This window comes from Aegilops tauschii, chromosome 3 (genome assembly GCF_002575655.3).
Source record: "Aegilops tauschii subsp. strangulata cultivar AL8/78 chromosome 3, Aet v6.0, whole genome shotgun sequence".
Lineage (NCBI taxonomy): Eukaryota > Viridiplantae > Streptophyta > Magnoliopsida > Poales > Poaceae > Aegilops > Aegilops tauschii.
The window spans coordinates 622,252,906-622,279,213 of NC_053037.3; the positions used below are offsets into that span (position 1 = coordinate 622,252,906).

General features: G+C 49.6%; 1 protein-coding gene across 1 annotated transcript; it reads left to right on the forward strand.

Moving 5' to 3' along the window:
- The first annotated feature begins 1,269 nt into the window (after positions 1-1,269).
- LOC109776062 (F-box protein At3g07870-like) lies at positions 1,270-3,611 on the forward strand. Its single transcript, XM_020334746.2, has 3 exons — positions 1,270-1,446; positions 1,514-2,032; positions 3,543-3,611. The coding sequence occupies exons 1-3, from the start codon at positions 1,270-1,272 to the stop codon at positions 3,609-3,611; spliced, it is 765 nt and encodes a 254-aa protein (XP_020190335.2).
- The last annotated feature ends 22,697 nt before the right edge of the window (positions 3,612-26,308 follow it).

The following is a 26,308-nucleotide window of genomic DNA, read 5'->3' on the forward strand; positions in this document are numbered from 1 at the left end:
GACACGACGCAGGCGAGTGACGACATAGTCCGATCAGAGATCTTGTGTTTCCACCGGAGTGCATAAGCTCGTCGTTGAAGCTGTCAGTACCATCCGCCTTTATCCGTCTACCGACGCCTCGATAGCTGGATACCCCTGGAGGAGACAAAGACGTCCCATACCGCCTGCCTCCCACTACTGTCGCATCACTTTCGATCCAACAACAACAGGCTAAACTTGACACCTCTGCCAGAGCCGCCGTGCATCACCTGCCGGTAGCAGGCATGACTTGACGTCTCCGTATAAGACATCGTGTGTAGCATCCGCCGATAGCACATCCACCAGTGGCTTCACCTGCCGACAACAGGCATGCCCAACAACTCCGAGAGAGGCTCATGTGTCACCTGCCGAGCCGCATCGAACCCGGCCTGTTGATGGAAGGGATGTCCCATACTGCCACCAGCCTCAGAAAGTTGTCACCATCTCGAGATCCGGACTCCGAGTCGCCCACATGACCCCGGAGTCCACCGCCGTAGATGAAGAGGGGCCGCCGCCCCGATTCCGGGCGCTACAGGGAGCACCCACCGTCGCGCCAGCCGTTATCGTCGCCCATACAATGATAACCGCCACCGGGATCCGGCATCAAGCGCCGTCGACGCCGGAGGAAGCTCCGTCGGCTACGCGCGTCCTGCGACGAGCCCGGACACGGGATCCCAAGATCTGCCGCCACCGGCGCTGCCACAAGGACCCACCACCTGGCCCATCATCCCCGGCCAAGGGGACACCGCCACCACCATGGTCGGATCCAGGTCAGCCGTCGCCACCGCCAAGACCGGAACCGGTTTCTTTGTAAAGCCGGTTTTGCTAAAATTCTGCTAAAAATTAGTTTTCTATAAACTCGTCGCTAATTCTCTATATCCAAACAGCCAGTAAAAATGACCGGCCAAGTACTGTGGCGCGTAGCGAAAAGCTTCAAGCCCGATGTTAGATTCTCTCGCTGTAAGCGAGATATAGTGTTTGCGGGTTGACAGCGGTACTGATCGTGACTTGACACATGGGCTGGGACATGTCGTGATGGGCTACCTAAGCGTCACGTATGCGTGGGTAATCACCAGACGGGTCTGATTTTGTTTCCGTTACAAACTTGCCGGTTACGATTCCGCTCCAACCATGGAAGTGCCAACATCTCCGGCATCAAAGTCTCATCAAGGATCAAGGAAGACGGAACGGATCCGAACAAACAAACAGGCATAACATCGGAGACCTGACCTGGGAGCCGCCGCGGTTGCGATGGAGGACATCCCCACGGAGCTTGTGGTGGAGATCCTGTCGCGGCTCCCATGGACCTCGCGCCGGCGGCTGCGCCTCGTCTGCCGGTCCTGGCGTGACCTAGTCCACCAGCGCACGCCGGAGATGCAGCAGTGCCGCGACGCGGTGCCGCTCGTCACCACCACGGAGTCCGCGTACGTCCTCGACGACCTAGACCCCGAGACGGGCATACCTCGACCTCGAGATCTCTGGGCCTGCAATGGAGGTGGTGGGCGTCTGCAATGGCGTGCTCTGCCTGTGCGATGACGCCAAGCCCGGCGGTGCCATCACTCTTGTCAACCCGGCCACCAGAGACACGCTCGTGCTCCCGCCGATCCCACGCCACGGCCTGTTCAGGCGCCAAAACTCGCGGCGCACTGACAGGAGCTGGCACCAGGCATACAGCTTCGGGTACCACCATGGTACAGGGCAGTACAAGGTGGTGCACGTCCCGTGCTTCTTCAAGACCAAGGAGACGTTGCAGGTTTTCACGGTGGGGGAGGCGTCCTGGAGGGAGGTTCCAGCACCTAACGCCAAATGCAAACTGGACGCCGGTCTCGTCAGCGTAAATGGGGCCTCATACTGGGTCACAGAGGGGTCGCAGGAGAAAATAATGTCTTTCGACCTCAAGAGTGAGCGGGTAAAACCCACAAAGCCATTGCCCATGCCGGCCATGCCCATCTGCCACTTGACCGAGGTGCAGCGCAGGCTGAGCACCGTAACTGGCGACACAGACATGATCAAGGTATCGTTGCGGTCCCTTTCTAAATCCAAAGATTCACGCAGACTTTGCAAAACCGTTCATAATACTATTTAAATATATCTCTCGCTCCTATGGGCTATGGCCACACATATATATGTGCATGTAAATAAAGTATTTAATCCGTAAGAGTAGTCTTTACTCAATTATGGTTGTTTATAGGTGTGGATTCTCGACAGCACCGCGAAGGACCAGACCTGGATCTATCAATATAGGTTGAGTGTTTGTTATCCTTCACCCGGGGCGAGGCAACAACTGACATGGCCAAACTTCATTATTGGCGAGTATGTCCTAACTGTTGGTGGACAAGGCCAAAATTTGTTCCGCTACCGTCATAGGCCGGTCAATTATGAGCCAATCTCGGAGTTTAAGGCGGTCCACACCCACTATTGTTTTCAAAGTGTACAAGTTCCCAATATCGGAGGACATATTTGCCGGACATTCGCATACATCAAGACCACGGAGGCGTTGAGTATTTATAAGCGTTGGTGACCAAATATATTAATGGGTTTTCAGGTCATAAGAATAGCACATATGTTAACGTCTGCCTACTAGTTGTTCTTTATCTGTACAGATTCTCTATCCATTGTGTTGCCGTTAGTTTGAGACTGAATTAATCTCGAACCACCAACTATCAAGATTGAGTTCTCTCTTGAATGGCTTTTTCTGTTGTTGTTGACAATCTCTTGCATATAGATAAAAAAATGCCCTCAAACAATTTCGGGGATGTAAAATAGAGAGAACTCTTGAATTGATATGGTAAATTCTCTCTTTCTTTAAATCCAAATTTTCACCTTGAAGTGTTATATTCATTTGTTCACTCGTGAAGTTATGTTTCTATTTTTTTTCAAGTATGTCCACACAAAATGTGCATGGCATGAAAATAAACAAAACCAAATTCCTGATGCACAAAACTGTTAGTTTTTATATTATTGGACTTTTTAGCACGGATGCATGTGTTATAGAGAGTGGATCGGTAGTCCTATTTGATTTGAAAGCGCTAGCGACCTCGCTGTTTCTTTAGATTCAAGGAAAGAAACATAAGCTTCTTTACAACAACTCTAGGTTAAAATATGAATGTAAAGTTGGTTAATTGGGAAAGCACCCATTCGTTCACGACCAGCGGCGCGAGCGGGCGATAGATTTATGTGCGTCCCGTCGGCTCCACCGCCGATGTGCTTCATCTCGTGTGACCTTAGGGCCATGGAGGCGCGGTGAATCCCAACCATTGCCGGCCGGAGGGCTCCGTTTTTAGGTTTTCTTGTTGCTTTTTTGGTCAGGGTTTGTGTCCTTCTCAGAAAAGCGAGGCGGCAACGGCTCCCGGAAGATGGGATAAGGTTCTCCCCGCCTATCCCCCGTCCCGACAGTATGCTAGCTTCATTTGAGGGCATGTGAAGGAGTGTCCCGGATGGATCTCATAGGATTCATACAGTGTTTGTATTCGATGGATCCGCTTGGATCCGGTCTACGTTCGTCTGCGTTCGTGTGCCTACAGGTTGGACCCTTCCGATACACGCTTCTGTTCAACGGCAGTGATTGCTATTCTGATGCGCTGATCCTGTGAGGCCTTAGTAGGACGACTTCCCATGTATCTGCTACAATAAATTTGGCCCAACCTCGGACCCCCATATAAATGCTTCCTTCTAGTCTATCTCTTGTTCCCAGAGAAGAGTGGCATACGCCTTCTGAGTGGAGAAGTCCTTGTCCACAACGAGGAAGCACTGATCCTGTTTCGATGAGGGCATAAAATCCTGCAAGACAGACAAAATTAAAATGAGTTCCTGTTTAACAACAAGTGTAAGACGATTACGCGGATTATATTCTAAACCGGAGTGCACAATAGTTGCCACTGTAACAAGCTGCACTGAGCAATGGGAGACTAGGTGTGGGTATGTGGTGGCAAGGGGTAAAGGTGTTAACCAAGTATCAAGCTAGGAATAGGTTTGATACGTCTTCAACGTATCTACTTTCTTAAACACTTTTGCTCTTGTTTGGACCATAATTTGCATAATTTGTATGAAACTAATCCAGACTAACATTGTTTTCAGTAGAACTACTTTGATGTTAAATTTGTGCAGAAATAAAAAGTTCTCGAAATCAGATGAAACTTTACAGAGAATTGTTTTGAAATATATAAAAAATACTGGCGTGAAGAGTTACCAAAGGGGGCCACCAGAGAGCCACAAGCTCAGGGGGCACCCCCTGAGGCCCGCCGTTTGAGCTTGTGGGTCCCACAGGCCTCTGTTTGCCGCATATTTTTGGAGTTCAATTGAAAATGGCATGGCAACTTCTTGTGCCAACTGGGCTGGCAAGTATCACTAGAATGGCATGGCAACTTGTGGGGATTTTTTCGCTGGCTTCTTGGGTGGCAACTACAGATTAAATGTCAATGCAATTAACTACAAATAGACATGGCAAATTAACTGCAACGTGGGTGGTAAGTATCACTAGAATGACAAGGCAAATAAAAGCATCAACCCATGGAAAATTTTCCTTCATGGCTCCCAGGGTGGCAACTGCAGCTTAAATCTTACGGCAATTAACTACAAATATACATGGCAATTTTGTTTTCCCCAACTTTATAACTAGTGTTTGTGCGGGTGTCCTGTTTTTCCTTGCTGAATGCACTGTTTCTCATCTTTTCTTTTGTACCAAAATACATGGAAGCAACTAAAATTCGTGGCAACCATTTGAGTGTGGCGTTCTCCTCACTAGTGCCGAAAGCGCTAGTGCCGGCATTCAAAAAAACAACATTGGTGACGTCAGGGGTCGATGCCATAAATATGGCGCCATTGTTAACAAAATACCAATGGTGTCAGCACCATGCCATTGGTATTTTACATACTGATGGCGAGACACTGTTCACTCACGCCGCCACTACTTATAGTATCAATGACGTGGCATGTTGTCACACGCCAGCACTATATCCATGGTACTAGTTAGGTGCACGCTCACACTAATGCCACCACTAAAAATTTCAGAAAACAAAAAAAAGGTCTGACATGATTACAAATTATGCAAATACAAGCATACATGCATATATATGTTTCATCCATACATCTAGCTCAAACAATTAGTGTATATACATTGCTAAGATCCATGAGTCCAATGTATGGCCGCGCGTATAGGTTGTGGCCGTCGCTGCTGCAACCTCTCATGTGGATGTCGTTGTCATTGTCATCGTCGTTGTTGTAGCCCCTTGTCGATGTTTCCGTCACCGTCACCACTGCAAGCCCGTGTTGATGTCGTCGCCATCGTCGTGGACCAAGATAACACTTTCTTCTAGTCACTCCATGTTTATTTTTCTACAATCGGCACCCCGGCCAGATTACAGTATGATAGCAATAAGAAAATAACAAGGTCACAAATGTCTGGGCACACACCAAGAAAGAAAAAACTATGCTAGGTATGGTCAACCGCAAAATCTTAGCCAAGAACTAACCCAACTATACTACCCAACCAGAATAGGATAGTCAGAGTTGGAGTTCCATAACGAAAGTGTATGAAGAGATTTAACTCACCTAGGTAGTAATGGTGCAGAACTAGATTGAAATATTGCACGCATCCACACCTGACACCAGGGCAGTTACCAGATTTAAGCCACCTCTTATGTTCAGTAAACCTACGAACACCAAAACAAACAAGTGTCAGGGCACTAATGAATAAAACGAGTATAGGGATGGTGTAACCTTATAGAAGAAGTCGAAGATGAATCAGAAACACCCCCTCTATCTGAAGGGCCCCCAAAATTCTAAACCAACAGCAGAGGAGGACTATCAAACACTTGGTGTGCACTATCAAATTCACTCAATGTTAGACTAATATGTCACGTATCGTGACATATCTCCTAATCCCCTAAATCGAGGAGTATCGATATTATTGTGATCTCCCATTTATGGTTAGGATTGTAATTCTGTGTATATATTGACATGCAATGGAAAAGCCCAAGTGTGGCAAGTATTCCTAAATCTTTCATGGTATCAGCCTAAGAATCCTCTCGCTTCCGCTCCCTCCACCCCTAGTGCCGCCGGCTTCTGATCCCGCGCCGCAGGTCACCTCCCTCCCCTCCCTCCCATGGCGCCGGGCACCTCCGAACCGCCTGCACCTCACCCCAACGCCGCCCTCTGGGCGCAGGCCACCGCGATTCCCAGCGTCCGCTCCCACGTCCCCATCGTCCTCGAGTTCAAGAGCGTTGTCTTCCCCAAGTGGAGGACCTTCTTCAATATCGCCGTCACCACCTACGCCCTCGAGGATCACCTCACCTCCGAGAAACCCTCCACCGACCCAACGTGGCTCCGCCTCAACGTCCTCGTGCTTCGCTGGCTCTATGGCTCCATGGCCATGGATATCGTCGACCTCATCATGCCCACCAACTCCGCCACCGCCACCGCGTACAAGGTCTGGACCGCCGTCCTCGCGCTCTTCAACGACAACCAAAAGAGCCGCGAGATTTATCTCGCCGAGGAGTTCCACAACATCAAGCAGGAGGATCGGTCCATCACCGAGTACCTTCACCTGCAAAAGACGGCGGCTGACGCCCTCGCCGAGGTCGGTGCGCCCGTCTCCGATCCCGAGCTCGTCACCAACGTCATCAAGGGTCTCCACGAGCGCTTCGACAGCGTCGCCGACATCGCCCCCTCCTCACGCCGTTCCCCACCTTCCTCAACTTCCGCAACATGCTGCTGCTTCACGAGATGAAGGCCTCTCGGCGCTCCAACAACACCTCGGCTCCGCCTTCTACGCCGCCAAAGGACCAGCCCCCGCTCCTCCCAGCGGTGGCGGTGCGTCCTCCGGGGGCGGCGGTGGTGCTCCTTCCGGGGCGGCCGGTGGCCGGCCATGGCGGGCTCCCGCCCACAACCCTCATGCCACCGGCTATGGCAAGGGGAAGGGAAAGAACAAGGGCCACAAGTCTGCCGGTGGCGCTCCTCCAATGCCGACTCCTTTCAACCCTTGGACAGAAGCCATCCAGATGTGGCCCATGCAGTCCCGCCCCAACAGCACCGGCAGCAGTGGCATCCTTGGACGGGGTCCGGGCTCACGCGCCCACGCCTACATGGCCGCTCCCCCGGCTGCCTCCGGCGCGCCCTACGGCGGCTATGGCGCAGCTCCGTACGGCGCTGTGCTGTTAGAATTAATGGGCTAGGCCCATAGCAATTTCTGAAATCTCAAAGCCCATGTGTAAAATGGCAAGTGGTGGTGCTAAGTTTAGTCCCACCTTGGAAGTTGAAGAAGAGTTGGACCTCTTTATATAGTGGGTTCTCTCCACCACTCTAAGTGGTGTGTGAGAAGAGAAAGGGAAAACCACACGCGCGCGCTCGCTCGCCTTGCCTCGCCTGGCCTGGCCTGGCCGGGCCGTGGCGTGGCGTGGCGAGGCGAGGGGAGGGGAGATGAGGTGAGGTGAGGTGAGGCGGCGCGTACATGCGACATGCGCGTGAATGGTCCGCCGAAATCCGGTCACTCATGTACTTAGCTAGCGCTACAAGACCAGATATCTCTTTTGCTGTGAGCAAACTGAGTAGGTTCATGTCCAACCCGGGTGATGATCATTGGCATGCACTATAAAGGGTCTTGCGCTATCTGAGAGGTACTATGAGTTACGGAATTACTTATTCAGGGCATCCTGCTGTGCTAGAAGGATATAGTGATTCAAATTGGATCTCCGATGTTGATGTACTTTACGCAACAAGTGGGTATGTATTTACTCATGGTGGTGGCGCAGTGTCATGGAGGTCTTGCAAGCAAACCATATTGACGAGGTCAACTATGGAAGCAGAATTAACTGCTTTGGACACAGCTACTGTTGAGGCAGAATGGCTGCGTGAGCTCTTGATGGACTTGCCGGTTGTTGAAAAACCTGTACCGGCTATTCTTATGAATTGTGATAACCAAACGGTTATCGCTAAAGTGAACAATTCTAAAGATAATGCAAAGTCATCAAGACACGTGAAAAGACGTTTGAAGTCTGTCAGGAAGTTGAGAAACTCCGGAGTAATAACTGTTACGTATATACAAACAGACAAAAACCTGGCAGATCCCTTTACAAAGGTACTATCACGAAATGTGATAGATATTGCATCGAGGGAGATGGGTATGAGACCCATAGATGTTACACCATAGTAGTAACCCAACCTTTGTGATCGGAGATCCCGTGAATTAGGATCTGGGAAGAACAAGCTATTGGTTAACTGAGGAGAGTAATAACTTATGATCGTCTCCAAGTGAAGATGCAAAACTCTCAGAGCTGTAAGGCTCAGATCTGTAAGGCAGGTTGGTAACATGCCTTAATGTGGTTCTATTGGCTATAATTAGCAAAGATGTTGTCCTACAGAGCAGTCTTGAAAGAACACACCTATATGAGTTCTGACTGTAAACGTCGCAGTCTATGAGATTTGGGTGATCTCTAGTAAGCTCACGAAGAGACCAGGGAGTATGACGTATAAGCTCCAAACCGCGGGGTAGCCTACTGGCGGTCAAGTACTGCTTAAGACTTTGAGTGAAACCTGTTCACACAAAACTCCATTGTCAAGTTGTGAATGGATGTAGCTTAAAGTTCTAGGCAGAAGTTCAACTTAACAGTCTCTGCTGAAACACTGGTATATTAAACAAGTGGTGAGAGAAGGCAAATCTCTAAATGGGTATTTGAGATCTGGTGGGGGATTGTTAGAATTAATGGGCTAGGCCCATAGCAATTTCTGAAATCTCAAAGCCCATGTGTAAAATGGCAAGTGGTGGTGCTAAGTTTAGTCCCACCTTGGAAGTTGAAGAAGAGTTGGACCTCTTTATATAGTGGGTTCTCTCCACCAGTCTAAGTGGTGTGTGAGGAGAGAAAGGGAAAACCACACGCGCGCGCTCGCTCGCCTCGCCTCGCCTGGCCGGGCCGGGCCATGGCGAGGCGAGGCGAGGCGGCGCGTACATGCGACATGCGCGTGAATGGTCCGCCGAAATCCGGCCCGTCTCCTTGCAGGAGCGCTTGGCAGACAAGTTTTTGATTTCTTGTCCGGTAAGTATACGAATTAGAAACCGAGTCGGTTTGGGATTGTGGTCGCGACACAATACCGCCTCTGGTCCTAATATATATACAGCTACCGGCTGCGGCCAGAGACACACCGAAAAACACCTAGGGTTTTGCCTCATCTCACAACTTGCGCCGCCATCGTAGTCTACTCCATCCCAAACGCCGGCGTGCATCGGCGCGTGGGAGAGCGGGTCTCCAGAACCGTTCGTCTTTGCGATCCTGCACCGGGAGAGAACGAATTAGGTTTTTGGGAAGCGCTGAGCGCGACTGCTCAAATTCGTCATCACGGGTCGTCTTCCGTCCAAGTCGGGCGGTGCTACTCATCGTCGTATTCATCGCCGTCAGCAGCAGATCGTCGCCAACATCGTCATCAACACTGTCGCACCCCTAATAGCTAACGATCAGTACGTTTCCTCTGTTCATGTTTGTTTCTATAGCTATTGTTACGTGTTTGCTGCTGTTATGCATGTCTTGCTGTTCTTCTAGTTTGCTAGATTATTGCATGCTAGTATCTCTTCTAGTCATGAATTATTTACTGGAATTAATCATGAACTTGCCTAATATTCCAACAATCCAAAAACCTAATTATAGGCAATTTCCTGAGTTAACTATGGCTGGATTCGCTGATGCACTGAGGCCGGATAAGTTTACCGGTGTGCACTTTAAGAGGTGGCAGGTGAAGACCACGCTCTGGCTTACTGCTCTGAAAGTTTTCCACGCTAGTGTTGGTGCTCCAGAGGGAATGACCGACGAAGATCGGAGAAAATTCCAGGAAGCCAATACTATGTTTGTGGGATGCATTCTGAGTGTTCTTGCTGACCGTCTGTGTGATGTGTACATGCACATAAATGACGGAAAAATTCTGTGGGATGCACTGAATGCAAAATTCGGTGCAACAAATGCAGGCAGTGAACTGTACATCATGGAGAGTTTTCATGACTACAAGATGGTGAATAACCGTTCTGTGGTTGAACAAGCTCATGAGATACAGTGCATTGTGAAGGAACTTGAACTCCTTAAATGTGTTCTACCCGACAAATTCGTGGCTGGGTGCATGATTGCAAAGTTGCCTCCTTCATGGAGGAATTTCGCCACAACTCTGAAGCATAAGAGACAGGAGATATCAGTTGAAAATCTGATTGCATCTCTTGATGTTGAAGAAAAAGCTCGGGCTAAAGATACCACTAAAAAAGGAGGTGAGGTTCAGCCTACTGCTAACATGGTGCAGAGGTACCCACAGAACAAGAACAAAGGGAAGAACAAACCTGGTTTCAACAAGCCTACCAAGACTACTACCTTCAAGAAGAAGAAGTTTAACAAGGCTGAGCTAGAGTGCTACGCCTGTGGGAAGCCTGGACACTTTTCCAAGGAATGCCCTGAACGTGCAGACCGCAGAGGGAAAACAAGCTCCAAGACTGTCAACATGGTGACCGCTAGCAATACTGATTGGTATGGTAATTTACCTATTGTGCTTTCAGTATTTCAATCATCTTCGTGGTGGATTGATTCGGGTGCTAACGTTCATGTGTGTGCTGACATCTCCCTATTTACTTCTTATCAGGTCGCAAGGGATTCTTCCGTCCTAATGGGGAATGGGTCACATGCTTCTGTTCGTGGCATTGGCACGGTGGATCTGAAGTTTACTTCGGGAAAGATCGTGCAACTAAGGAACGTGCAGCATGTCCCTACTATGAACAAGAATCTAGTTAGCGGCTCCCTTCTATGTCGAGATGGATTTAAGGTAGTTTTAGAGTCCAATAAAGTAATCGTGTCAAGATTTGGACAATTTATAGGAAAATGCTATGAGTGTGGAGGCTTGTTCCGCTTTTCTCTTTCAGATTTTTGCAATAAGTCAATAAACCAAATTTGTGCTAGTGTTAATGATGATGCAAGTATTTGGCACTCTCGTTTATGTCATATTAATTTTGGTTTAATGTCTCGGCTATCCAGCATGAGTTTAATTCCGAACTTCACAGTTGCCAAAGGTTCTAAGTGCCATAGTTGTGTGCAATCTAAGCAACCTCGAAAGCCTCATAAGGCTGCCGAGGAGAGAAACTTGGCACCTCTAGAACTCATACATTCTGATCTTTGTGAGATGAATTGTGTGTTGACAAAAGGTGGAAAGAGATATTTCATGACTTTGATTGATGATGCGACTAGATTTTGCTATGTTTATTTGTTGCAAACTAAAGATGAAGCATTAGACTACTTTAAAATCTATAAAGCTGAAGTTGAAAATGAACTAGAGAGAAAGATCAAGCGTCTTAGGTCCGATCATGGTGGAGAGTATTTTCCAAAAGTTTTTGATGAATTTTGTGAGGAACATTGTATTATTCATGAGAGGACGCCTCCCTATTCACCTCAATCAAATGGAGTGGCCGAGAGGAAAAACCGCACATTGACTGACTTGGTGAATGCCATGTTAGACACTGCTGGTTTATCTAAGGCATGGTGGGGGGAGGCTCTATTGACTTCATGTCATGTCCTGAATAGAGTTCCAACAATAATAAGGAGAAAACCCCTTATGAGGAGTGGGTTGGGAGAAAACAATCACTTTGTTATTTGCGCACTTGGGGATGTTTGGCAAAGGTCAATATTCCTATTCCTAAGAAACGCAAACTCGCCGAGGAGTTCCACAACATCAAGCAGGAGGATCGGTCCATCACCGAGTACCTTCACCTGCAAAAGACGGCGGCTGACGCCCTCGCCGAGGTCGGTGCGCCCGTCTCCGATCCCGAGCTCGTCACCAACGTCATCAAGGGTCTCCACGAGCGCTTCGACAGCGTCGCCGACATCGCCCCCCTCCTCACGCCGTTCCCCACCTTCCTCAACTTCCGCAACATGCTGCTGCTTCACGAGATGAAGGCCTCTCGGCGCTCCAACAACACCTCGGCTCCGCCTTCTACGCCGCCAAAGGACCAGCCCCCGCTCCTGCCAGCGGTGGCGGTGCGTCCTCCGGGGGCGGCGGTGGTGCTCCTTCCGGGGCGGCCGGTGGCCGGCCATGGCGGGCTCCCGCCCACAACCCTCATGCCACCGGCTATGGCAAGGGGAAGGGAAAGAACAAGGGCTACAAGTCTGCCGGTGGCGCTCCTCCAATGCCGACTCCTTTCAACCCTTGGACAGAAGCCATCCATATGTGGCCCATGCAGTCCCGCCCCAACAGCACCGGCAGCAGTGGCATCCTCGGACGGGGTCCGGGCTCACGCGCCCACGCCTACATGGCCGCTCCCCCGGCTGCCTCCGGCGCGCCCTACGGCGGCTATGGCGCAGCTCCGTACGGCGCTGTGCTGCCCTACGCTGCACCACCGACACCGGCACCATCATGGGACACCGCTGCTCTCGCCCAACACTTCACCAACATGACATTGCAGCAGCCCGCTCCCGAGTGGGTCATGGACAGCGGCGCGACCGCCCACCTTTCCTCCGATGCCGGTATCTTATCCTCCCTTTCTCCTCATCCTATATATCGTCACGTGGTGGTCGGCGACGGTTCCACCGTTCCCATCACCACATCCGGTCATTCTTCCCTTCCCTCTCTTTTTCCTAATAGACCTCTTCACTTATGTCATGTCTTAGTAACACCTAGCATTACCAAGAATCTTATTTCTGTTTGTCAATTCACTACTGATAATCACTGCATCGTCGCTTTTGACCCTTTTGGCTTCTCTGTGAAGGACCTTCATTCTCGGCGCGAGATTCTTCGATGCAATAGTACGGGGGAGCTCTACACGTTCACATGCCCTCCGCCTCCTCGCGCCCTCGCCACGCTCACCGCCCCTCGGGACGTGTGGCACCATCGCCTCGGTCATCCCGGCCATGATGCTTACCATCGCCTCTCGCGGCATATTTCCCTTCCTTGTATTAGACAAATAAACCACTCCACTTTATGTCATGCTTGTCAACTAGGACGTCATGTACGTTTGCCTTTTTTTGCTTCTACTACTCGTACCACTCGTCCATTCGAGTTAGTGCATTGTGATCTTTGGACTTCACCAATCTTGAGTGTTTCTGGCAATACATATTTTTTAGTCATTCTTGATGATTTCACACATTTTCTATGGACCGTTCCGCTTCGCCAAAAATCTGATGCTTACGCCTCGCTCTCCGCTTTTCGCGCGTTCGCTCATACTCAGTTTGGCTTACCTCTCGTGTCCATACAATGTGACAACGGTCATGAGTTCAACAACAACAAACTCCACTCTCTTGCCGCTACGCACGGTATCCATATTCGCTTTTCATGCCCATACACATCCCAAAAAAAAGGTAAAGCTGAACGCATCATACGCACTGTCAATGACATTATGCGTTCTCTCTTATTTCAGGCTAGCTTACCACCTCGTTTTTGGGCCGAAGCACTTCACACCGCCACTCACGTTCTCAACCGTCTTCCCAGCAAAACCATTAGCGCTCCCTCTCCCTACTTTGCCCTTCACAACAACCATCCCGATTACTCGTCACTACGCGTCTTCGGCTGCCTATGCTATCCCAACACCGCCTCCACTATGCCACATAAACTGTCGCCACGTTCGAGTGCTTGCGTCTTTCTCGGCTATTCTTCTCATCATAAGGGATATCGGTGCATGGATCTCACTACCCACCGCATCATCATCTCTCGTCACGTCGTCTTTGATGAGATGACCTTCCCTTTTGCCTCACTACAGCCCACTCACGCCGCCACATACGACTTTCTCGCCGACGACGACACACTACCCATAGTTGTCCCGCCTCTTCCGATCGCTACCCCTACCCCTACCCCGCCACCCTCCCCTCCTCCCGCCCCTCCCTCCCACCCGCACCACCCTCACCGCCCGCCCCTCCCTCACCGGGCGCCCCTCCCGCACCCACTCATCGCACGCGCAACACCTCCAGCATCCACAAGGGTCGTCGCGAGCGGCTTAACCTGCATGTTTCATCTGTCAGCAGGTACTCGCCGGTTCCCACCTCAGCCCGTGCAGCTCTCAAGGATCCCAACTGGCTCGATGCTATGACTGCAGAGTACCGCGCTCTCCTCAGCAACAACACTAGGGATCTTGTGCCCCCTCCTCGGGATGCTAACATCGTCTCCGGCAAGTGGGTTTTTCACCACAAGCTCAAACCCGATGGCTCCCTCGATCGCTATAAAGATCGTTGGGTGCTTCAGGGTTTATCTTAGGAGCCCGGTGTCGGCTTCGACGAGACATTCAGCCCGGTTGTCAAACCGGCCACCGTGCATGTCATCCTCTCCATCGCGCTCTCTCTTAATTGGGAGAATCGTCAGCTCGACGTCAAGAATGCCTTTCTGCATGGCACTCTTGCTGAGGTTGTCTACCGTCGTCAACCCACCGGCTTCATCGACTCCACTCGCCCCGAGCACGTCTGTCGGCTGAACCGTTCACTCTACAGTCTCAAGCAGGCTCCTCGTGCGTGGTACCAGCGCTTCGCGGCTTTCATCACTTCGACCGGCTTCGTGTGCTCCCGCTCGGACACCTCGTTGTTCGTCCTCCGGTGTGCGGAAGGCACGGCCTTCCTCCTGCTCTATGTGGACGACATCGTCCTCACCGCCTCATCGACCCGCTTGCTGGACAGGATCACGACCTCTCTTCGAGCCGAGTTTGCCATGACGGACATGGGAAGCCTCCACTACTTCCTCGGCATCGCAGGCACCCGCGACTCCTCCGGCATGCATCTTTCGCAAGCCCAGTACGCCGCGGAGATTCTGGACATGGCCGGCATGACTTCTTGCAAGTCGGCCTCGACACCCGTTGACACATCGCCGAAGCTCGCTGCTACTGCCGGTCCTTCAGTGGCCGATCCCACTGCGTACCGGAGTTGCCGGAGCTCTCCAGTACCTCACTTTTACGCGCCCCGACATCGCGTATGCCGTTCAGCAGGTTTGCGTTCATATGCACGACCCGCGTGAGCAGCACCTCGCGGCTATCAAGCGCATCTTGCGCTACGTCAAGGGCACGCTTTCTCACGGTCTTCAGCTCTACTCGACTTCACCAGACTCCATGATTGCCTACACCGACGCCGACTGGGCCGGCTGCCCTGACACTCGGCGCTCAACGTCGGGCTTCTGTGTTTACCTCGGAGATAACCTCGTCTCTTGGTCCTCCAAGCGGCAACACACGGTCTCGCGCTCGAGCGCTGAAGCCGAGTACCACGCCGTGGCCAACGCCGTGGCTGAGGCGAGTTGGCATTGGCAACTTCTCTAGGAGCTTCATCGACCATCTCCTCCTGCGACGATCGTCTTCTGCGACAACGTCAGCGTCGTCTACATGTCCACGAACCCAGTATAGCATCAGCGTACCAAACACATCGAGATCGATCTCCACTTCGTTCGCGATCGTGTTGCCATGGGTCAGGTCCATGTGCTGCATGTTCCCTCGTCATGCCAGTTCGCCGACATCTTGACGAAGGGACTCCCGTCACCGTTGTTTCTGGATTTTCGGTCCAGTCTCAACGTCCGCTCTCCTCCCGTTGTGACTGCGGGGGAGTGTTAGACTAATATTTCATGTATCGTGACATATCTTCTAATCCCCTAAATCGAGGAGTATCGATATTATTGTAATCTCCCATTTATGGTTAGGATTGTAATTCTGTGTATATATTGACATGCAATGGAAAAGCCCCAGTGTGGCAAGTATTCCTAAATCACTCAAGAGAAGAGTAAGTAGAAGGCATAGAAGGGACAGATCTGAACCAAGAAGGGAGGAGGAGGCAAAATCTTCAAGTCGTACTAGTATTTAATTTGTGTTTCTATGAAGGCGGGTGATGCGCGCCGGTCCGTCGGCCGAAATTTCGGCCGGTCAAACCGCGCACGTACGATTCGGTCTATAACAGCGGCACGATTCCTTATTCCCCAACTGCTTTGCTACTAAAAAAACATGGCGCCTGTTCATCCCGAGCAGCCTTGTAATCCCCAATACGTTATCTAGCTCGCAGGTCGTCCACGTCGCCGACAGCCACCGGCTGACTCCCGTCGGTTCCACAGGATGCCATCGCTGGTGGTCATCATCGCATCCCCGACGCCGGCAATTTGTGGAAAGAAGAGACGACGCCAATAACGAAACTCGCCCTTATGCATATCACTTGTGTTACTCTCTTTCTTATGCCCCAGTTTGTAGGTCTAGCATATGCTGAGAACCCCGCGTGCTCAACCCCATCTGCATTTGCTTTCCTCTCCCCTTGATGCCATCAGGGGTTGCTCGATCGATCAATAATTGGGATAGCGAATTTGGGCCCAGGAAAAAAAAGCCCATTGCCCCCGCGCCGTCCCCCCCCCCCGCGGGCGGCATGGGCGGCAGCGCCAGATCCCGCCGCGGGCGGCCTCCCCTTCCTCCTCCCGTCTCCGCCGCCGGCCGGGACCGCCAGGGCGAAGCCCCTCGCGGTGGCTGGCGGTGGGGGATCTCTCCTCCACATCTGTGTGCTGGTGGGCGCGGGGCTCCCTCCCTGGGCGGTGGCGTCGGGCGCGCACAGGGCGCGGCGGCGAGGCGGCTCCTTCTGCTGTCGGCGGCGCGCTCCGGTGCTGCGGCAGTGGATGGGTGCTTGGCCCGTGGCGGCTGTGCCCCGTGGTGGTGGCGGGGGCCCGGCTTCGTCCTCCGGTGGTGCTGCGGGTGGTCTTCCTTCCCCATCGCGGGTGTGCGGTGGTGTTCCTCGGGCAGCGGTGGTTCCGGCGGCGGCGCTGCGGCGGATGGTGAGGAGGCGGCGGCGCAGCCACTTGGCTGTGGGCTGGCGCGCCGACTGGCGGCGGCGCCCTTCTGGCCCAGATCTGGGCCCTTTTGGGCCCTATTTGGGCCTGAGCGGGCCTGGCCGGCGGCACCGACGGACGGAGGAGCGGCTCGTGCAGGGGGTTGCGGAGACGGAGCCACGCGTGCTGCAGTGCGGTGATGGGAGCTTCTTGACCCCTATCTGGCTCGGCCGGGCCGTGGGCCAGGTGTGCTCTCCTTGCTGCGTCCGGTCGGTGACCGCCATGGGCGGTGGAGGTTGTCCCCTCCCGCATGGCTGCCGATTCTGCCGCTCTTCGGTCCCGGTTGTCTCCTCTTGGCCTCGTAGGTTTCGCTTCGCCGCATGGTCATCTGCGACGGCTTCGACGGACGGAGGTGCAACTCGTGCGGGGGGTTGCGGAGACGGTGGCACGCTAACTGCAGCGTGGTGACGGGAGCTTCACATGTCCTTTCTGGCTCGGCCGGGCCGTGGGCCTGGTGTGCTCCTATTGCTGCGTCCAACCGGTGACCGCCAAGGGCGGTGGAGGTTGTCCCCTCCCGTGTGGTTGCTGATTTTTGCCGCTCCTTGTTCCCGGTTGTCCCCTCTCGGATCCGTCGGTCTCGCTTCTCTTTCCATGGTGAGACGGTGGTGGTCATCTAAAGACCATGGTGGCGCATGTTGGTGTGCGGCAAGATTGGTGGAGTGCGACGGAGCGGCCGGGGCTGTGGTTGTGTGGCGGACGGCAGAAATCCCTATCGGCTTGGCCGGCACCGACGCGGTGACGCCTGCGGGCGCCACCGTTCCTTCCTGAAGGGCGTCGTGCTTACCTCTTCCACACGCCCCTCCGTGTACCGGGGGAAACCCTAGGACCAGTCCGGGCAACAGCGTCGGCACCGTCGCGTTCCTTCCTGAAGGTGTTGCTTGGTATGCGGCGGTCCGAAGTGCTAGGAGCGTGGTGGAAATTCTCCGGCGGGCGCAGCGGTTGCGGGTCACCATCGTTTTCGTCGACCCGACTCTGTTGTCATTAGTCTCTTTTTCTTTCTCTGTTATTTCTTTTGGGCTTGCTTGTGTTGTCTGCCCCAGCATCGGACTATCAGTTGTATCGTGTGGTTGCTTTATCTATATAGCGGGGCGAAAGCCTATTTCGAGGGGTTTCTCGATACATTGGTTCTGAACTGTGTTATGCTGTTTCTTGGTTTCCTTTCATCAATGAAATGAAATCTGGGGTGTGCCCCTCAATTCAAAAGAAATGAATAAGAAAAACACAGGACTGGAAAGATAGGGATTTTCAATAGAACGTAGTGCAAATAGTTCCTTAGGGAGTATTCCTATGAAATTGAATCCTACGAATCAAACGACCCACATAGGATAATTTTAAGGATTCCAATTCTCCAAAAATCCTATAAAATCCATTGAATCAAAGAGGCCCTATAATCTTGGCTAATTAGCTAATTACCAATTCTCCAAAAAATCCTATAAAATCCATAGAACGCACATAATTGCAGTAGTAGCCTAAAAAAAGCTTAAAAAAAGCTTAACTTAACCCGACGAACAGTCGATCCAGCCACTTGATCGAGAGAGAGAGAAAGGGAAACCTAGTCGCAAGGAGACCAGCGGAAATAAAACCTGGACACGGAAAGCCCAGTACAAAACCAACCCCAGCTCTCTCTATCTCTCTCCGTCTATATTCGTTTGGGCAGCGGATTGGAATTTGGATCGAGGATTCGAGGCCGACCGCACGAAGGTGCAGCCGCCGCATCTTCTACTCCTCCGCCGCCCCCTGGTCGCCGGCAAGGTCGCTTCGTAACTAACCCCTTCTCTCCTCGGGTCCTCCCGTGCTTGCCGCTGCGTGCTTACTTGCTGCTGGGCGATGCGCCTGGTCTGCTGATGCCCTGATTGTGCTCCTTGCTTTGTCTTTATTACATGGAATTTTATGACAAATTGCCGTATCTCTTGTCCCCATCATATTCCTGAAGGAAATATGCCTTAGAGGCAATAATAAAGTTATTATTTATTTCCTTATATCATGATAAATGTTTATTATTCATGCTAGAATTGTATTAACCGGAAACATAATACTTGTGTGAATACATAGACAAATAGAGCGTCACTAGTATGCCTCTACTTGACTAGCTCGTTGATCAAAGATGGTTATGTTTCCTAGCCATAGACATGAGTGTCATTTGATTAACGGGATCACATCATTAGGAGAATGATGTGATTGACTTGACCCATTCCGTTAGCTTAGCACTCGATCGTTTAGTATGTTGCTATTGCTTTCTTCATGACTTATACATGTTACTATGACTATGAGATGCAACTCCCGTTTACCGGAGGAACAATTTGTGTGCTACCAAACGCCACAACGTAACTGGGTGATTATAAAGGTGCTCTACAGGTGTCTCCAAAGGTACTTGTTGGGTTGGCGTATTTCGAGATTAGGATTTGTCACTCCGATTGTCGGAGAGGTATCTCTGGGCCCTCTCGGTAATGCACATCACTTAAGCCTTGCAAGCATTGCAACTAATGAGTTAGTTGTGGGATGATGTATTACGGAACGAGTAAAGAGACTTGCCGGTAACGAGATTGAACTAGGTATTGAGATACCGACGATCGAATCTCGGGCAAGTAACATACCGATGACAAAGGGAACAACGTATGTTGTTATGCGGTCTGACCGATAAAGATCTTCGTAGAATATGTGGGAGCCAATATGAGCATCCAGGTTCCGCTATTGGTTATTGACCGGAGACGTGTCTCGGTCATGTCTACATAGTTCTCGAACCCGTAGGGTCCGCACGCTTAACGTTTCGATGACAGTTATATTATGAGTTTATATGTTTTGATGTACCGAAGGTTGTTCGGAGTCCCGGATGTGATCACGGACATGACGAGGAGTCTCGAAATGGTCGTGAAATGAAGATTGATATATTGGATGACTATATTCGGACACCGGAATGGTTCCGGGGGTTATTGGATATATACCGGAGTACCGGGGGGTTACCGGAACCCCCCCCCAGGCTATTGGGCCTCATGGACCCAATTGGTGGAAGAGGAGAGGCGGCCAAGGGGCAGCCGCGCGCCCCTCCCCCCCAAGACCGAAGGGGACAATGAGGGGGGGGGGCGCCCCCCCTTTCCTTTCCCCCTCTCTCCTTCCCTCTCCTCTCCTAGTCCAACAAGGAAGGGAGGGAGTCCTACTCCTGGTGGGAGTAGGACTCCTCCTGGCGCGCCTCCTCCTGGCCGGCCGCACCTCCCCCCTTGCTCCTTTATATACGGGGGCTGGGGGGCACCCTAGAGACAACAACTGATCGTTTGATATTTTAGCCGTGTGCGGTGCCCCCCTCCACCATAGTCCACCTCGATAATACTGTAGCGGTGCTTAGGCGAAGCCCTGCATCGGTAGAACATCATCATCGTCACCACGCCATCATGCTGACGAAACTCTCCCTCAACACTCGGCTGGATCGGAGTTCGAGGGACGTCATCGGGCTGAACGTGTGCTGAACTCGGAGGTGCCATGCATTCGGTACTTGATCGGTCGGATCATGAAGACGTACGACTACATCAACCGCGTTGTGCTAACGCTTCCGCTTTCGGTCTACGAGGGTACATGGACAACACTCTCCCCTCTCGTTGCTATGCATCACCATGATCTTGTGTGTGTGTAGGAAATATTTTGAAATTACTACGTTCCCCAACAGTGGCATCCGAGCCTGGTTTTATGCGTTGATGTTATATGCACGGGTAGAACACAAGTGAGTTGTGGGCGATATAAGTCATACTGCTTACCAGCATGTCATACTCTGGTTCGGCGGTATTGTTGGATGAAGCGGCCCGGACCGACATTACGCGTACGCTTACGCGAGACTGGTTCTACCGATGTGCTTTGCACACAGGTGGCTGGCGGGTGTCAGATTCTCCAACATTAGTTGAACTGAGTGTGGCTACGCCCGGTCCTTGCGAAGGTTAAAACAGCACCAACTTGACAAACTACCGTTGTGGTTTTGATGCGTAGGTAAGAACGGTTCTTGCTAAGCCCGTAGCAGCCACGTAAAATTTGCAACAACAAAGTAGAGGACGTCTAACTTGTTTTTGCAGGGCATGTTGTGATGTGATATGGTCAAGACATGATGCTAAATTTTATTGTATGAGATGATCATGTTTTGTAACCGAGTTATCGGCAACTGGCAGGAGCCATGTGGTTGTCGCTTTATTGTATGCAATGCAATCGCCCTGTAATGCTTTACTTTATCACTAAGCGGTAGCGATAGTCGTAGAAGCATAAGATTGGCGAGACGACAACGATGCTACGATGAAGATCAAGGTGTCACACCGTTGAATATGGTGATCATGATGGTGCTTCGGAGATGGAGATCACAAGCACAAGATGATGATGGCCATATCATATCACTTATATTGATTGCATGTGATGTTTATCTTTTATGCATCTTATCTTGCTTTGATTGACGGTAGCATGATAAGATGATCCCTCACTAAATTATCAAAGTATAAGTGTTCTCCCTGAGTATGCACCGTTGCGAAAGTTCTTCGTGCTGAGACACCACGTGATGATCGGATGTGATAGGCTCTACGTTCAAATACAACGGGTGCAAAACAGTTGCACACGCGGAATACGCAAGTTAAGCTTGACGAGCCTAGCATATAACAGATATGGCCTCGGAACACGGAGACCGAAAGGTCGAGCGTGAATCATATAGTAGATATGATCAACATAGTGATGTTCACCGTTGAAACTACTCCATCTCACGTGATGATCGGACATGGTTTAGTTGATATGGATCACGTGATCACTTAGAGGATTAGAGGGATGTCTATCTAAGTGGGTGTTCTTAAGTAATATGATTAATTGAACTTAAATTTATCATGAACTTAGTACCTGATAGTATCTTGCTTGTCTATGTTGATTGTAGATAGATGGCCCGTGCCGTTGTTCCGTTGAATTTTAATGCGTTCCTTGAGAAAGCAAAGTTGAAAGATGATGGTAGCAATTACACGGACTGGGTCCGTAACTTGAGGATTATCCTCATTGCTGCACAGAAGAATTACGTCCTGGAAGCACCGCTGGGTGCCAGGCCTGCTGCCGATGCAACTGACGACGTTAAGAACGTCTGGCAGAGCAAAGATGATGACTACTCGATAGTTCAATGTGCCATGCTTTACGGCGTAGAACCGGGACTTCAACGACGTTTTGAACGTCATGGAGCATATGAGATGTTCCAGGAGTTGAAGTTAATATTTCAAGCAAATGCCCGAATTGAGAGATATGAAGTCTCCAATAAGTTCTACAGCTGCAAGATGGAGGAGAATAGTTCTGTCAGTGAGCATATACTCAAAATGTCTGGGTATAATAATCACTTGATTCAACTGGGAGTTAATCTTCCGGATGATAGCGTCATTGACAGAATTCTCCAATCACTGCCACCAAGCTACAAGAGCTTCATGATGAACTATAACATGCAAGGGATGGATAAGACGATTCCCGAGCTCTTCACAATGCTAAAGGCTGCGGAGGTAGAAATCAAAAAGGAGCATCAAGTATTGATGGTCAATAAGACCACCAGTTTCAAGAAAAAGGGCAAAGGGAAGAAGAAGGGGAACTTCAAGAAGAACAGCAAGCAAGTTGCTGTTCAGGAGAAGAAACCCAAGTTTGGACCTAAGCCTGAGACTGAGTGCTTCTACTGCAAGCTGACTGGTCACTGGAAGCGGAACTGCCCCAAGTATTTGGCGGATAAGAAGGATGGCAAGGTGAACAAAGGTATATGTGATATACATGTTATTGATGTGTACCTTACTAATGCTCGCAGTAGCACCTGGGTATTTGATACTGGTTCTGTTGCTAATATTTGCAACTCGAAACAGGGGCTATGGATTAAGCAAAGATTGGCTAAGGACGAGGTGACGATGCGCGTGGGAAATGGTTCCAAAGTCGATGTAATTGCGGTCGGCACGCTACCTCTACATCTACCTTCCGGATTAGTTTTAGACCTAAATAATTGTTATTTGGTGCCAGCGTTAAGCATGAACATTATATCTGGATCTTGTTTGATGCGAGACGGTTATTCATTTAAATCAGAGAATAATGGTTGTTCTATTTATATGAATAATATCTTTTATGGTCATGCACCCTTGAAGAGTGGTCTATTTTTGTTGAATCTCGATAGTAGTGATACACATATTCATAGTATTGAAGCCAAAAGATGCAGAGTTGATAATGATAGTGCAACTTATTTGTGGCACTGTCGTTTAGGTCATATCAGTGTAAAGCGCATGAAGAAACTCCATACTGATGGACTTTTGGAACCACTTGATTATGAATCACTTGGTACTTGCGAACCGTGCCTCATGGGCAAGATGACTAAAACGCCGTTCTCCGGAACTATGGAGAGAGCAATAGATTTGTTGGAAATCATACATACAGATGCATGTGGTCCGATGACTGTTGAGGCTCGTGGCGGATATCGTTATTTTCTCACCTTCACAGATGATTTAAGCAGATATGGGTATATCTACTTAATGAAACATAAGTCTGAAATATTTGAAAAGTTCAAAGAATTTCAGAGTGAAGTTGAAAATCATTGTAACAAGAAAATTAAGTTTCTACGATCTGATCGTGGAGGAGAATATTTGAGTTATGAGTTTGGTCTTCATTTGAAACAATGCGGAATAGTTTCGCAACTCACGCCAGCCGGAACACCACAGCGTAATGGTGTGTCCGAACGTCGTAATCGTACTCTACTAGATATGGTGCGATCAATGATGTCTCTTACTGATTTACCGCTATCGTTTTGGGGTTATGCTTTAGAGACGGCCGCATTCACGTTAAATAGGGCACCATCAAAATTTGTTGAGACGACGCCTTATGAAATGTGGTTTGGCAAGAAACCAAAGTTGTCGTTTCTTAAAGTTTGGGGCTGTGATGCTTAGGTGAAAAAACATCAACCTGATAAGCTCGAACCCAAATCAGAGAAATGTGTCTTCATAGGATACCCAAAGGAGACTGTTGGGTACACCTTCTATCACAGATCCGAAGGCAAGACTTTTGTTGCTAAATTCGGAATCTTTCTGGAGAAGGAGTTTCTCTCGAAAGAAGTGAGTGGGAGGAAAGTAGAACTTGATGAGGTAATTGTACCTGCTCCCTTATTGGAAAGTAGTTCATCGCAGAAACCGGTTTCTGCGATGCCTACACCAATTAGTGAGGAAGTTAATGATGATGATCATGGAACTTCAGATCAAGTTGTTACTGAAGCTCGTAGGTCAACCAGAGTAAGATCCGCACCAGAGTGGTACGGTAATCCTATTCTGGAGGTTATGTTACTAGATCATGACGAACCTACGAACTATGAAGAAGCGATGGTGAGCCCAGATTCCGCAAAATGGCTTGAGGCCATGAAATCTGAGATGGGATCCATGTATGAGAACAAAGTGTGGACTTTGGTTGACTTGCCCGATGATCGGCAAGCCATTGAGAATAAATGGATCTTCAAGAAGAAGACTGACGCTGACGGTAATGTTACTGTCTATAAAGCTCGACTTGTTGCAAAAGGTTTTCGACAAGTTCAAGGGATTGACTACGATGAGACCTTCTCACCCGTAGCGATGCTTAAGACTGTCCGAATCATGTTAGCAATTGCCGCATTTTATGATTATGAAATTTGGCAAATGGATGTCAAAACTGCATTCCTGAATGGATTTCTGGAAGAAGAGATGTATATGATGCAACTGGAAGGTTTTGTCGATCCAAAGGGAGCTAACAAAGTGTGCAAGCTCCACCGATCCATTTATGGACTGGTGCAAACCTCTCGGAGTTGGAATAAACGCTTTGATAGTGTGATCAAAGCATTTGGTTTTGTACAGACTTTTGGAGAAGCCTGTATTTACAAGAAAGTGAGTGGGAGCTCTGTAGCATTTCTAATATTATATGTGGATGACATATTGCTGATTGGAAATGATATAGAATTTCTGAATAGCATAAAGGGATACTTGAATAAGAATTTTTCAATGAAAGACCTCAATGAAGCTGCGCATATATTGGGCATCAAGATCTATAGAGATAGATCAAGACGCTTAATTGGACTTTCACAAAGCACATACCTTGACAAAGTTTTGAAGAAGTTCAAAATGGATCAAGCAAAGAAAGGGTTCTTGCCTGTGTTACAAGGTGTGAAGTTGAGTAAGACTCAATGCCCGACCACTGCAGAAGATACAGAGAAGATGAAAGATGTTCCCTATGTTTCAGCCATAGGCTCTATCATGTATGCAATGCTGTGTACCAGACCTGATGTGTGCCTTGATATAAGTTTAGCAGGGAGGTACCAAAGTAATCCAGGAGTGGATCACTGGACAGCGGTCAAGAACATCCTGAAATACCTGAAAAGGACTAAGGATATGTTTCTTGTTTAAGGAGGTGACAAAGAGCTCATCGTAAATGGTTACGTTGATGCAAGCTTTGACACTGATCCGGACGATTCTAAATCGCAAACCGGATATGTGTTTACATTGAACGGTGGAGATGTCAGTTGGTGCAGTTCTAAACAAAGCGTCGTGGCGGGATCTACATGTGAAGCCGAGTACATAGCTGCTCCGGAAGCAGCAAATGAAGGAGTCTGGATGAAGGAGTTCATATCCGATCTAGGTGTCATACCTAGTGCATCGGGTCCAATGAAAATCTTTTGTGACAATACTGGTGCAATTGCCTTGGCGTAGGATATCAAGAGAACCAAGAACATCAAGAGACGCTTCAATTCCATCCGGGATTTAGTCTAGGTGTGAGACATAGAAATTTGCAAGATACATACGGATCTGAATGTTGCAGACCCATTGACTAAGCCTCTTCCACGAGCAAAACATGATCAGCACCAAGGCTCCATGGGTGTTAGAACCATTACTGTGTAATCTAGATTATTGACTCTAGTGCAAGTGGGAGACTGAAGGAAATATGCCCTAGAGGCAATAATAAAGTTATTATTTATTTCCTTATATCATGATAAATGTTTATTATTCATGCTTGAATTGTATTAACCGGAAACATAATACTTGTGTGAATACATAGACAAACAGAGTGTCACCAGTATGCCTCTACTTGACTAGCTCGTTGATCAAAGATGGTTATGTTTCCTAGCCACAGACATGAGTTGTCATTTGATTAACGGGATCACATCATTAGGAGAATGATGTGATTGACTTGACCCATTCCGTTAGCTTAGCACTCGATCGTTTAGTATGTTTCTATTGCTTTGTTGATGACTTATACATGTTCCTATGACTATGAGATTATGCAACTCCCGTTTACCGGAGGAACACTCCCGTTTACCAACGTCACTTTGTGTACATCAACCGCGTTGTGCTAACGCTTCCGCTTTCGGTCTACGAGGGTACGTGGACAACACTCTCCCCTCTCGTTGCTATGCATCACCATGATCTTGCGTGTGCGTAGGAATTTTTTTGAAATTAGTACGTTCCCCAACAATCCCCGCATCAGTGCTGCATACTGTTCATGTTTAGTTATGTGCGGAGGTGTACTAATTTAGTACGTATATTTG